At 37.4% G+C, this 15,436-nt stretch overlaps 1 protein-coding gene across 1 annotated transcript in view; it reads right to left on the bottom strand.

Annotated features, from left to right (window-relative positions):
• The window catches only part of leng9 (leukocyte receptor cluster (LRC) member 9), a 34,691-nt gene that overhangs the window by 7,113 nt on the left and 12,142 nt on the right, over positions 1-15,436 (bottom strand). The window contains exons 3-5 of the mRNA XM_061957746.2: positions 13,261-13,378; positions 5,509-5,936; positions 2,391-2,514 (exon numbers count right to left, since the gene is read on the bottom strand). Of these exons, the coding sequence (XP_061813730.2) occupies positions 2,391-2,514; positions 5,509-5,936; positions 13,261-13,378 (670 nt within the window). The remainder of the gene's footprint in view (positions 1-2,390; positions 2,515-5,508; positions 5,937-13,260; positions 13,379-15,436) is intronic.

A 15,436-nucleotide genomic window follows, 5' to 3' on the forward strand; every position in this document is an offset into this window, starting at 1 on the left:
TCCACAGCACACGTGTCCAAAGTTTAAAAACAATATTAAAAAAAAACAACATAAAAAAGGGGAATAAAAGAGCCCACAGGTAAAATAAAAGGAGAACAACTTGCAATGTTGACGCTAATAACAACATTGTCATTGCTCGAAAAAAACTTGTAATCAATATATTGATCGGAAATTGATCTACAGATTTAAGCCCAGAAAGTAAAAATAATATATTTTGATATACAAGTTATTTGAACATGTTTATGAGTGGAACCCTTTTGGATCCCCAAGACCTTTGGTGTGTCGTTTGACAGTAAAAATAAAATAAAAACGAATATTTATATAATAGGTGGGCCTTGTTATCTAATCACCTGTCGCCTTTATTAGCAGCAGGCGGAACGAGACACGGGGTTGGAGTTGAGCCAGAGAGAGCGACAGGGACTAAGAAAAGGACATTTGGCTGGAAAGCAAACGGCTCTCAACATTTTATGAAAATAAAACAGTGTTGTACCCTGAAATCCGGGCTCTCGTAGCAGTGTGTGGTGGTCCGAGGAACCCACTAGAGGGCAACCTCTACAGGCATATTTTGTGTTTTTCCTATTAAAAAAGAGGATTTTGACAAAAAAAAAAACATAAAACATAAACAAGTACAACTTTATTTAAATGGATGGATCTGAACTTTTATTATTATATGACTTGTATTTAACACTTTTATGAGGGGGGGCCTTTTGGACCCCCGAGACCTTTAGTATGAGTTTGTTTTTTTCAAATTAAATTAAATCTAAATTTGATCTAGAAATTCAAGCATAGAAAAAAAAATTATATATATGTATATATATATATATATATATATATATTGATATATATATTTATATGTATATATATATATATATATATATATATATATATTGATATATATATATATATATATATATATACCGGTATGTATATATATATATATTGATGTATAACGTATTTAGAACATGTTTATGAGTGGGACCCTTTTGGATCCCCAAGACCTTTAGTGTGATTTTTAAGTGGGATTGCTGAAAAAAATAATGATGACCCAAAATAAATGTTATGAATTATTGACATATTTCAGGCTCGAATTACATTGCATCAAATGTTCAACTTTGAACATTTTGGGGGGAAAATATTGCATTTTCTTTTTGTTTTTCCTATAAAAAGATTTTCTCAAAAAGGCCATAAAACATAAAACAATTCTGAAGTTAATCTATAAATATTTATACATTGAAAGTAAATTAATATAGTAATACATCAATATTTGACCTAATCAAGGCTCTAATTACTTCACATCAAATATTACTTTGAAATATTTTTTGGGGAAAATAATGCTTATTTTGTATGTCCAGAACAAAAAAAACTATATTTTCTTTGACATAAAAGGCATAAATAAACAAACAAAAACTACTTATAATCGACGGATACATCTGAAGTTCATCTAGAAATGTGTCGTTTGACAGTAAAAAAAAAAAAAATAAAAAAAAAATCCATCCACCCATTTTGGATGGATGTCTCATTTTGTCCACCAAACTTTTTATACTGTGCATGAATGCACAAAGGTGCACTTTGTTGATGTTATAGACTTGTTGGAGTGCTAATCAGGCATATTTGGTCAGTGCATGACTGCAAGCTAACTCATGCTAACATGCTATTTAGGCTAGCTGTATGTACATATTGCATCATTATGCCTCATTTGTAGCTATATTTGAGATCATTTAATATCCTTTACTTTTATCCTCTTTGTATATAATTTAGATTTGCATGTCTCATGACACATTAGCTGTATGTTGCCTTCATTATAACACTTATAGAAGACTTTTAAAGTCATTTTGATAGTAGGCTAATATAGCTAATATGGACATGCGTTGTCTTCATTATAAGACTTATAGAAGACTTTTAAAGTCATTTTGATAGTAGGCTAATATAGCTAATATGGACATGTGTTGTCTTCATTATAAGACTTATATATGGTTCTTCATTTTTTGCGGCCCCAGACAGATTAGTTTTTTGTATTTTTGGTCCAACATGGCTCTTTCAACATTTTGGGTTGCCAACCCCTGATCAAATGGTTACAATAAATCTTCTACTGGTTTTGACAATGAAAAACATCAAAACGGTCGCCCTTTTTCAGTGGAAAAAGTTTGTGCGCCCCTGGTCCTGAGAGAGAGAGACTCGGGAGGTCCAGCAGCAGAGCACCCGGGAACACCATGCCCGGGGGTGTACGTGGTTCCTGTTCCTGGATGTCAGTGAACAACTTCTTGAACACTAGGAGGTGTCAACACACTTCCTCCTCCCACTGAAACATCTCCCAGTGGCTTCCATCCAGAGAGTGAGGTGAAGAATGTGGGAGAAGACTTGTGCTTACACTTTCAGGATGAAAAACAGACCTGTTTGCAGCCTCCTCCGCAACTCGCCGCCATTCCAGGGATGCTTGTGCTGAGTCAGCAGCATTCACATGGTCCTGATCCAGATGTGCAGCAGGTGGATCCTCTCCTGGGTCTTGATGCCTTTCTTCTCACCAAGCAGGACCGCAAAGACAGAAGGCGTCACTTTTTAAAAATGCTATTACCAAAACAACTAAACATAAAAGAATGGGGAAAAAGGGCAAACAGGTGAATTGTAATTAGACTACAGTTGTAATGTTGACTCCAATAACACTAAATTGCCTTTTTTTCTTTAAAAATGTCATTGTTAAAAAAATAATCATGAATCAAAATCAATGTTATGAAATATTGACATATTTCAATGACTTCACATCAAATATTCTACTTTGAAATATTTTTTGGGGCACGTATTGCATATTTTGGGGGCCGTGAAAAAGGTTTTTATTGGCAAAACGGGCGTAAAAAAGAAAAGAAAACATGAAAAAAAAATTGTAAAAAGGTATAGTCGACAAATAGATCTGAAGTTGATCGAGAGACTTAAGTGTTGAAAGTAAAAAAAACAAAAAAACTATTACTTATTTTTGACACTTTTTTTTAATGAATGAGACCCTTTTGGATCCCCCAACATTTTAGTGGCATTTTTTCTTTAAAACTGTTCCAAAAATAATAATGAATCAAAACCAATGTCGTTATGAATTATTGACCTATCAAAGTAAAAAAATACAAATAATTACTTATTTTTGACACTTTTTCATGAGTGGGACCCTTTTGGATCCCCCAACATTTCAGTGGCATTTTTTCTTTAAAACTGTTCAAAAAAATAATAGTGAATCAAATCCAATGTTGTTATGAATTATTGACCTATTAAAGTAAAATAAAATAAAAAATGTTTGACTTATTTTTGACACTTAATGAGTGGGACCCTTTTGGATCCCCAACATTTTAGTGGAATTTTTCCTTTAAAACTGTCCTCGTTCAAAAAATAATGATGAATCAAAATCAATGTTATGAATTATTGACCTATTAAAGTAAAAAATATATAAATAAAATAATGACTTATTTTTGACACTCTTTTATGAGTTATTATAATAATGAATCAAAATCAATGTTTTAGTTGTACTTTAACATTTTAAAACAAAAAAATATAATTGCTGGAACAAGAATAAATAATTTAAATATATGTTATGAATTACTGACTTATTAAAGATTAATAAAAACAATGTCTGACTTATTTTTGACACTTTTTTATGAGTGGGACTCTTTTGGATCCCCCAACATTTTTGTGGAATTTTTCTTTAAAAATGTCTTCGTTCAAAAATAATAATGAATCATAATCAATGTTATGAATTATAGACCTATTAAAGTTTTTTTTTTTTAAATGTGCGACTTATTTTTAACACTTTTTTTATGAGTGGGACCCTTTTGGATCTCCCAAAAATTTAGTGGCATTTTTCTTTAAAACTGTCATTGTTAAGTAATATTGAATCAAAATCAATGTTGTTATGAATTATTGACATATTCAAAGCTCCAATAACTTCACAACAAATATTCCAATTCAAAATATTTTGGGGGAAAATATAGCATATTTTGAATGTTTGCAACATATTAAAGTTTTATTTAACAAAAAGGGCATAAAACAAACAAAAAATCTGAAAAAAATAAGAAAAACTTATAATTTTCGGATAGATAGACTTAAAAAAAGAAAGAATTATGACTATTTTTAAATTTTTGTGGGACTATTTTTAAACTGTTATTGTTCCAAAAATAATAATGAATCAATGTTGTTATGAAGTATTGACATATTTAAGGCTCCAATTACTTCACATCAAATATTACACTTTAAAATAATTCGAATATTTTGTGTCTTTGCCATATAAAAAACGAAGTTTTCTTTGACAAAAAGGGCATAAAATAAAATTTAAAAAAACAACACAAAAAATAATAAAAACTTATAATTGGCAGATGTATCTGAAGTTGATCGAGAGACTTAAGTCTTGAAAGTAAAAAAAATAATGTATGACTTATTAATTTTATTTGGATCTTCAAGAATTTTAGTGGGATGTTTTTTTTACACTCTCATTGTTCAAAAAATAATAATTAATTAAAATCAATGTTGTTATAAATTATTGACTTATTTTAAGGCTCCAATTACTCCACATCAAATATTGCACTTTAGAATATTTTTGGGGGAAAATATTACATATTGTGTGTCTTTGCCTTATAAAAACTGAGTATTCTTTGACAAAAAAAGGCATAAAACAACCAAAAGAAACGTAAAAAAAAATTATAAAAAATTATAATCAATGAATAGGTCTGAAGTTGATCAAGAGACTTAAGCGCTGAAAAAAAAGACTTATTTTGTGGGGCCCTTTTGGAGCCCAAGAATTTTAGTGGGATGTTTATTTTTAACTGTCATTTACAAAAAATAATAATGAACCAAAATCACTGCTGTTTTAAATTATTGACTTATTTTAAGGCTCCAAATACTTCACATCAAAAATTCCAATTTGAAATCATTTTGGGGGAAAATATTGCATATTTTTAAGTTCAGTTTTCTTTGCCAAAAAGGGCATAAAACCAAACAAAGGCATAAAAAATAAAAATAAAAACATATAATTGATGAATAGATCTGAAGTTGATCTGGGGACTTAAGCGTTGAAAGTTTTTTTTTAAATATGTATTTTTGAAATTTTTATGAGTGGGACCCTTTTGAATCCCCAAGAATTTTAGCTGGACTTTTTTAAATTTTAAAACAAAAAAATGGAAAAAGAATAAAGAATTGAAATCTATGTTATGAGTTACTGACCTAAAAAAACAAATTAAAATGACTTCACATCAAATATTCCACAAAAAATTGCATATTTTGTGTCTTTGCCATATAAAAAAAGAATTTTGACAAAAGTGGTATAAAACATTAAAATAGTGATAAAAATAAGTTAATATTGATAGACAGACCTGAGCTTGATCCAGAAATTTAAGCGTTGAATAAAAAATCCATAAAATAAATTAATAAAACACTTATTTTTAACATATTTGTGACTCAGACCCTTTAGGGACCAACTTTGAGAAATGTAAATATGGTTGTGGTTTTGAAAAAGTTGGGGTAAGGGTCCCGGCTCACCTTCTACTTCCGCCTGCCCTCCAAAGGGGGGAGCCAGAGATTGTCCGGTGGAACCAAACACGCGGTCGGTCCTGCTGTGGCGGTCCCAGACTCGGGTCCCCTCGTAGGCGAAGTACTGGATTCTGTGTCTGGGCAGCGCCAGCTCGGTCGTGTAGTCGCAGTCGCACGGCTTGACGTCCCAGTTGAAATCGGGGAAGGGGCGCTCCAGCACCCCCAGGAAGCGGTCGGTGTAGCCCACCAGGAAGTGCGAGGCGTCCACAGAGGGGTCCCACAGGATGCGAGAGATGATGTCATCAGCGGTGCGCATGCGAGGCTTTTTGTCCGCCTCCTCTTTCGCCTCCTTTGCTGTTTTGTTCCTGTTTGCCTTCTTCTTCCTTTGCTTTTCTTCCTCCAGCCCAATAGCATGTGCAGCAGCTTCTACGGGGGCCCTAGGTTAAAGAGACACACACGAAGTGGAACATTACACTTATGTATCCAAACAATGACCTGTGATAATAAACATGCACAGACGTTCAAAGTTGATATCAGGGGTGGCCAAAGGGCCCCTGGCACATTTTAAAAAGACTATTAGAAAACTAACAGCAGTAACACACATCTGCCATGCAGGCAGGTTTGTTTTTTTCAACTTAAAAGCTAGAATAAAAACGTGTCATTGATGGATGGATCTGAAAATAATGGAGAAAATTACGTGTTGAAAGTCAAAATAATATATGACTTACTTTTTGGCACTTTTATGAGGAGGGGCTTTTTGGGTCCCTGAGACATAAAAATCAATGTTGTTATGAACTATTGACATATTTAAGGCTTAATTATTCACATCAAATATTCCACTTGGAATATATTTTTTTGGGGAAAATATTGCACAGTCTGTGTTTTGCCATAAAAAAACAGGGTTATTTTGACAAAACGGGCATTATATATATATATATATATATATATATATATATATATATACATACATATATATATATATATATATATATATATATATATATATATATATATATATATATACATACATATACATATATACATACATACTGTACATATATACATATTTATATATACACACACACACATATACACACACATGTACATATATATATACATAAATATACATATATACATACATACATACATATATACATTTTTATATATACACACACACATATACACACATGTACATGTATATATATATATATATATATATACACATAAATATACATACATACATACATACATATTTATATATACACACACACATGTACATTATATATATATATATATATATATATATATATATATATATATATATATATATATACATAAATATACATACATACATATTTATATATACACACACACATATACATATACAGTGGGGCAAAAAAGTATTTAGTCAGCCACCAATTGTGCAAGTTCTCCCACTTAAAATGATGACAGAGGTCTGTAATTTTCATCATAGGTACACTTCAACTGTGGGAGACAGAATGTGAAAAAAAATCCAGGAATTCACATTGTAGGATTTTTAAATAATTTATTTGTAAATTATGGTGGAAAATATGTATTTGGTCAATAACAAAAATTCAACTCAATACTTTGTAATATAACCTTTGTTGGCAATAACAGGTCAAACGATTACGATAGGTCTTTACCAGGTTTGCACACACAGTAGCTGGTATTTTGGCCCATTCCTCCATGCAGATCTTCTCGAGAGCAGTGATGTTTTGGGGCTGTCACCGAGCAACACCGGACTTTCAACTCCCTCCACAGATTTTCTATGGGGTTGAGGTCTGGAGACTGGCTAGGCCACTCCAGGACTTTCAAATGCTTCTTACGGAGCCACTCCTTCGTTGCCCGGGCGGTGTGTTTGGGATCATTGTCATGCTGGAAGACCCAGCCACGTTTCATCTTCAAAGCTCTCACTGATGGAAGGAAGTTTTGGCTCAAAATCTCACGATACATGGCCCCATTCATTCTTTCCTTAACACGGATCAGTCGGCCTGTCCCCTTAGCAGAAAAAACAGCCCCAAATCATGATGTTTCCACCCCCATGCTTCACAGTAGGTATGGTGTTCTTGGGATGCAACTCAGTATTCTTCTTCCTCCAAACACGACGAGTTGAGTTTATACCAAAAAGTTCTATTTTGGTTTCATCTGACCACATGACATTCTCCCAAACCTCTGCTGTATCATCCATGTGCTCTCTGGCAAACTTCAGACGGGCCTGGACACGTCTGGCACTGCAGGATTTGATTCCCTGTCGGCGTAGTGTGTTACTGATGGTAACCTTTGTTACTTTGGTCCCAGCTCTCTGCAGGTCATTCACCAGGTCCCCCCGTGTGGTTCTGGGATTTTTGCTCACCGTTCTCATGATCATTTTGACCCCACGGGATGAGATCTTGCGTGGAGCCCCAGATCGAGGGAGATTATCAGTGGTCTTGTATGTCTTCCATTTTCTGATAATTGCTCCCACAGTTGATTTTTTCACACCAAGCTGCTTGTCTATTGTAGATTCACTCTTCACAGTCTGGTGCAGGTCTACACTTATTTTCCTGGTGTCCTTCGACAGCTCTTTGGTCTTGACCATAGTGGAGTTTGTAGTCTGACTGTTTGAGGCTGTGGACAGGTGTCTTTCATACAGATAACGAGTTCAAACAGGTGCCATTAATACAGGTAACGAGTGGAGGACAGAAGAGCTTCTTAAAGAAGAAGTTGCAGGTCTGTGAGAGCCAGAGATCTTCCTTGTTTGAAGTGACCAAATACTTATTTTCCACCATAATTTACAAATAAATTCTTAAAAATTCCTACAATATGAATTCCTGGATTTTTTTTCACATTCTATCTCTCACAGTTGAAGTGTACCTATGATGAAAATTACAGACCTCTGTCATCATTTTAAGTGGGAGAACTTGCACAATCGGTGGCTGACTAAATACTTTTTTGCCCCACTGTATATATATACACACACAAACACACACATATATATGTATACATATATACACATATTTATACATATAAACACATATATACACACACATATATATACATACATACACATATATACGTATATACATACACATATATATATATATATATATACATACATTCATACATACACATATACCTGTATATACACGTGTATATGTATATATATGAATATATATGTGTATGTATATACACACATACATATATATATTCATATATATATATATATACATATATATACGTATATATATATAAATATACATATATATACACACACATATATGTACACATATATACACATATATACATACACATATATACATACATACATACACATATATGTGTATATATATATATGTATATATATATGAGTATATATGTGTATGTATATACATACACACATATATATTCATATATATATATATATACACATATATACGTATATATATTAATATACATATATATACACATATATATGTATGTATATACACACACACACATGTATGAAATACATATATGAAATGATCATAAATATATGATATATATAAATATATATATATATATATATACATACATATACATACATATACTGTGTGTATATATATATATATATATATATTTATATAAATATATATATATACATACACATACATAGATTTAAAAATGGAATGTTGGTATAAAGTAATTGGATCCTTAAATATGTCAATAATTCATCACAACATTGCTTTTTATTGATTATTATTGTTTGAACAATATATATATATATATATATATATATATATATATATACACATACATACATACATCCTTGCTTAGGCGGTCCATCGTAGTCGAAGATGACGTAGCTTCCATTTTGTTGCTCTGGTCGGTGGCTATCGTTGCTGGCGACGATGCCACTCCATATGACTATGAAGTCCGATCCTGGAACCACACGTCCTGCCACAGTGGGGACATGTCAGGCCTGGATCAAGGGGCTGGGATGGTTCTGGAACTGCAGGGTGGTGTCTTCGCCTCCGCTGATCCCTACGGTGTTGGTTCCGACACTCCTCCAGATACATGACCTTGTCATGGCACAGCAAACGCCACAGCGATCGATTGGCCGCAGCTGTCTCAAGTTCGTGGGGTTTGATGTTGCACCTCTTCAATATCCCTTTCAGTTGGTCTTTGTACCTCAGCTTTTGTCCTCCGGGCTTTCTGCTGGCTGAAAGGAGCTGACCATAAAGCATCTGACGAGGCAATCGGTGTCCTGGCATCCGGATGGTGTGACCAACCCACCGGAGTTGTCGCTTTGCCAGGGTGGCCTCTATGCTTATGGACTCAGTGCGCTGCAAGATGTCCGTATGAGGAACTCGGTCCTGCCATGTGATGCCAAGAATGCGTTGGAGACATCTGATGTTAAATGCATCAAGGCAGCGGATGTGTCTGCGGTATATTGTCCAGGCTTCTGACCCATACAGCAGAGTTGAAACACACACCGCCCTGTAGACTGACACTTTCGTTGAGATTCGAAGGTGATTGTTTTCAAACACCCGGGAGCGCAGTCTTCCAAAGGCAGAGGAGGCTGAGTTGATACGAGCCTGGATGTCATCATCAATCTGGCATGTTGGGGTCAGAATACTGCCGAGGTAGCAAAACTGCTCAACGAGCTTGAGGGGTGTGCCGCTGATGGTAAAGACAGGGGGTGTAGGGGATGGGGACCTCTCCTGGATGAGAACCTCTGTTTTCTGAATGTTGATCACCAGACCTAGTGAGCGGTAGACTGATGACATGGTGTCTAGTGCATGCTGCATGGCATCAGGAGTGTGAGCGAGGAGTGCGCAGTCGTCTGCATATTGCAGCTCCTGGATGTTGGTGCCTGCCATCTTCGTCTTTGCCTGTAGGCGCCGGATGTTGAATAGGCTCCCATCCAGGCGAAACTCGATGGAGACACCACTATCCTTCGTGATGGACTGCCGGAATAGGAGTGTGGCTGCTGCCAGGAAAAGATTGAAGATTGCTGGGGCCAGTACACACCCCTGCTTCACCCCTACTTTCACGGGGAAAGAGGAGGACTGCTCACTGCCTACAAGTACACAGGCCTGCATACCATCATGAAACTGTTTTAGTATGTTGAGAAACTTGGGGGGGGACACCAAATTTCTTGAGGATGCTCCAGAGCAAATCACGGTCAACTGTGTCAAAGGCCTTGGTGAGGTCAATAAAGGTAATGTAGAGGTCCTTGTTTTGTTCCCTGCATTTCTCCTGGATTTGACGGGCAGCGAAGATCATGTCTAGTGTACTTCGGTTCTTTCTGAAGCCACACTGTGTCTCTGGGAGGATGCCCTCTGTTAGAAATGTAAGGCGAGAAAGCATAATCTTTGCAAGTACCTTGCCGGCCACTGAGAGAAGGGAGATGCCACGACTATTTCCACAAGATGATTTATCACCTTTCCTCTTGTAGATGGTGACGATGTTGCTGTCTTTCCATTCTTGAGGCAGGACCTCCCTGTGCCAGATGGCTAGTATGAAGTGAAACAGCTTCCGCTTCAGTAGATAGCCTCCCTTCTTTAGGATCTCAGCCGGAATTCCGTCAGGGCCAGGGCTCTTGTTGTTTTTGAGGCTCCTGATTGCAGTAAGAACCTCACTGAACATGGGAGGGTCATCAAGGAAGGGAGAAAGCGGGAGATCTGGGAGTGCATTGAGCACTAATGGATCAAAGGGGTTTATTTTATTGAGCAGTGAGTCGAAGTGCTCAGCCCAACGCTCAAGAATTTGTTGTTTATCCTTGAATAACACGTGTCCGTCTGCGGATCTTACTGGAGCGATGCTTCGCTTTTGTGGGCCATAGATGGATTTTGCAGCAGCGTAGAATGCATAGGTATTATTAGCATCTGCATATCCCTGGATCTCCTGGGCTTTTTTGAGCCACCACTCATTTTCCATGAGCCGCAGTTGTTTCTGTGTCTCAGCTCTGGTTGTTTTATAATGGTGGAGGAGTGATGGAGAGTGAGGGTTGGAGAGCAGGGCAGCATGGGCTTTGCGCTTGGCGTCCAGCAGCTCCTGTATTTCTACCGAGCTGTTGTCGAACCAGTCTTGATGGTGCTTCTGAGTAAAGCCGATGGTTTCAGAGGCAGCTTGATGTAATGTTGACCTCAGTTTTGCCCACTCACTGTCCATGTCACAGGTGGTGCCGTAGTCCTCCAAGGTGGAAAGCCCCGTAGCCAGCTTGCTGCGGTAGTGAGATGTACACTCTGGAGAATCCAGGGCCCTGCAGTTCAGTCGCTTTCTTGGCTGCTGTTTCTTGTGTGGGGGTCGGATTTTCATCCTCAGCTTGGATCTGATCAGCCGGTGGTCAGTCCAGCATTCAGCCCCACGTAAGGCCCTAGTTATGCAGACGTCTTGTCGATCTTGTTGCCGTGTAATTATATAGTCCAGCAGGTGCCAATGTTTGGACCGTGGGTGCATCCAAGATGTTATGTATTTCTTTTTTAACTGAAAAATTGTGTTAGTGATGAGAAGTTGGTGCTCAGAGCACAGAGAGAGGAGTCGAATGCCGTTGTTGTTTATTTTCCCAGATCCATGAAGCCCGATTATTTTAGTCCAGAGCTGGGCATCTGTGCCAACTCGGGCATTGAAGTCACCCATGAGGACAAGCTTATCGGACTTAGGGACTCTGGATAGGGCAGCCGCAAGAGACTCGTAGAAGGCATCTTTGATGTTACTATCAGCATCCAAGGTAGGGGCATACGCACTGAGTAGCGTAGCAAACCGGCCTTTCACCAGGGGGATACGCCAGGTCATGAGCCGCTCACTGATGCCTTGGGGGGATTCTGGGATGTTATGAGTAGTTTGCTTTTTACAGCAAAACCAACTCCATGGAGCCTACGTTCGCCTTCCGGGAGACCCTTCCAGAAGAAGGTATAGCCTTCACCGACTTCTGTCAGGGAGTCTTCACCCGACAACCGAGTTGTCGACATACATCCATATACACACACACACACACACACACACATATATATATATATATATATATATATATATATTATATATATATATTGTTCAAACAATAATAATCAATAAAAAGCAATGTTGTGATGAATTATTGACATATTTAAGGATCCAATTACTTTATACCAACATTACATTTTTAAATCATTTTGAGGGGACAATAACACATATTTGGGGTTTTTGCCAAAAGAAAAAGGAGGGTTTTCTTTGACAAAAAGAGAAAAAATATTTAAAAATTCAACGGACAGATGTGAAGTTGATCTATATATGTTTAAGTGTTGAAAGTAAAATAATATACATTGATGTACGACTTGTTTTGAACACTTTTATGAGTGGGGGCCTTTTGGATTCTTGAGATCTATAATGTAACTTTTTTTTAACAGTCATTGTTCAAACAATAATAATCAATAAAAAGCAATGTTGTGATGAATTATTGACATATTTAAGGATCCAATTACTTCATATCAATATTCCATTTTTAAATCATTTTGGGGGAACAACAATAATACACATTTGGAGTTTTTGCCATAAAAATCAGGGTTTTCTTTGACAAAAAGGGCAAAATATATTCTTAAAAATGTCAACTTTATCTTAACGGACAGATCTGGAGTTGACCCGTAGTTAGATATTTTAGTATCGTTTTGTTAGACTTGTTTTTTACACTTTCATGACTCTTTAAGGTCAGCAAAAATTGAGGGGAGCTGTAATGGTTAGAAAAATGTTTCCAGCTGTGCACGACTGCACCGCATCACACCAAGAGTGTGTCTGAGATCTCACCCTGAGCTGCTGGTGACTTCACACACCAGCTGGACCGACTTGTGAGACAAACGACATCGGAGACCGAAGTGACACTTCCCCTTCAAAAAGAACGGGCAGAGCTGGACTTCCTCCTCACCTGTCAGAGCCACAAGAAACCACACATGAACAGAGCTGGACTTCCTCCTCACCTGTCAGAGCCACAAGAGGAGAGAGCGGAGGTCAACGGATTTGTGAGGACGTCTCCGTCAAATGTTGTTTCCCAGGGGGGAAATAACAGAGAGGAAGGCAAGCGGCCACATGTTAGCAGGAGCCATGGGCTAATCCTGCCCTGAGCTTGAACTTGGAGGGGGAGGAAAGGGGGAATCTAGGCCAGGGTCTGCAACCTGCAGCTCTGTGGCTCCCAGAAGCACAATAGACAGAGTCCTGTGATGCACAGAACGGCAGGAACTACCATATTTTCCAGACTATAAGGAGCACTTAAAACCTTTTTTTTCCCCAAAAAACTCGACAGTGTGTCTTATAACCCGGTGCGAGGATTCATTCTGGTTTTCCTTACCGACCTCGAAGCAATTTTATTTGGTACATGGCGTAATGGTAAGTGTGACCAGTAGATGGCAGTCCCACATAAGAGATACGTGATACGTGTAGACTCCACTATGATGGCAATATGTGTGGTGTTCGGGTCTGTGGGACCCGTTTTCATTTTTTATTAAAAGAAAAATGATACAATTTTTCAAACTGAGACTCACTGACTTTGGCTCATTTTCTGTGAAGAACATATATCAGAACATATACCATACACATTTCTATTACATATAAGATGTCCGGGTCCACTGGACCCAGGGCTAATAGAAGTGTAGAAATAGATGTTAGGTGTACCACACACACACACACACACACACACACACACACACAGGTTATCATTTGGAATGGGGACCAAGTTTTTGATCATCACCCTTTCTACTGTGAATTGTTCCTGTTTGCGGATGACTCGGCCCTGCTGGTATCAGACAAGGACAAGTCACAGGTGGAGAAAATCCTCAGTGCTGAACTCTGTAGAACTTGCACCTGGCTCGCTGACAATAAACTATCCATACACTTGGGTAAAACAGAATCCATCCTGTTCGGGTCCCACATCAACCTTAAGAAAGTCAAGGTAATGGCACGAGCATTTACTTTCATTTAAGAATATTTTTCAACATATTGAGAAAAAAGGTCTCTTTTTTTTTTTTTCTATCAAGAAAAGTGCACTTGTTATTAGTGAGAATATACTTATTTTAAGGTATTTTTGGGTTCATTGAGGTTAGCTAATTTTACTTGTTTTGGAAAGTCTTGACCAGCCAAATGTTATTGTTCTATTGGCAGATCATTTTGCTTAGTTCAAATAAAATACCCCTCATTTTTGTATTTTTTTTTTTTAAATTGTTTTTGAACACTGACTTTTTGCAGTGTAGTCTGATTTAGTCATTCCTTTACCACTTTTGAGGTGTGTTTGGGGTCATTGTCCTGTTGGAACACCCAACTGCGCCCAAGACCCAACCTCCGGGCTGATGATTTTAGCTTGTCCTGAACAATTTGGAGCTAATCCTCCTTTTTCATTGTCCCATTTAAAGCAGCAGTTCCATTAACAGAAAAACCGACCCAGAGCATAATACTACCACCACCATGCTCGACGGTAAGAATGGTGTTCCTGGGATTAAAGGCCTCATCTTTTCTCCTCCAAACAAATTGCTGGGTATTGTGGCCAAACAGCTCCATTTTTGTTTCATCTGACATCACATGGACAAAGATAAGACCTTCTAGAGGAAAGTTATGTGGAATTTTTGTGAAAATTGGTGGAGGAGGAATTATGGTGTGGTGTTGTTTTTAGGAGTTGGGCTTGGGGTCCTTAGTTCCAGTGAAAGGAACTTTGAATGCTCCAGGATACCAAAACATTTTGGACAATTCCATGCTCCCAACCTTGTGGGAACAATTTGGAGTGGGCCCCTTCCTCTTCCAACATGACTGTGCACCAGTGCACAAAGCAAGGTCCATAAAGACATGGATGACAGAGTCTGGTGTGGATGAACTTGACTGGCCTGCACAGAGTCCTGACCTGAACCCCATAGAACACCTTTGGGATGAATTAGAACGGAGACTGAGAGCCAGGCCTTCTCCACCAACATCATTGTGTGACCTCACCAATGCACTTTTG

Source organism: Nerophis lumbriciformis, linkage group LG04 (assembly GCF_033978685.3).
Source record: "Nerophis lumbriciformis linkage group LG04, RoL_Nlum_v2.1, whole genome shotgun sequence".
Classification (NCBI taxonomy): Eukaryota; Metazoa; Chordata; class Actinopteri; order Syngnathiformes; family Syngnathidae; genus Nerophis; species Nerophis lumbriciformis.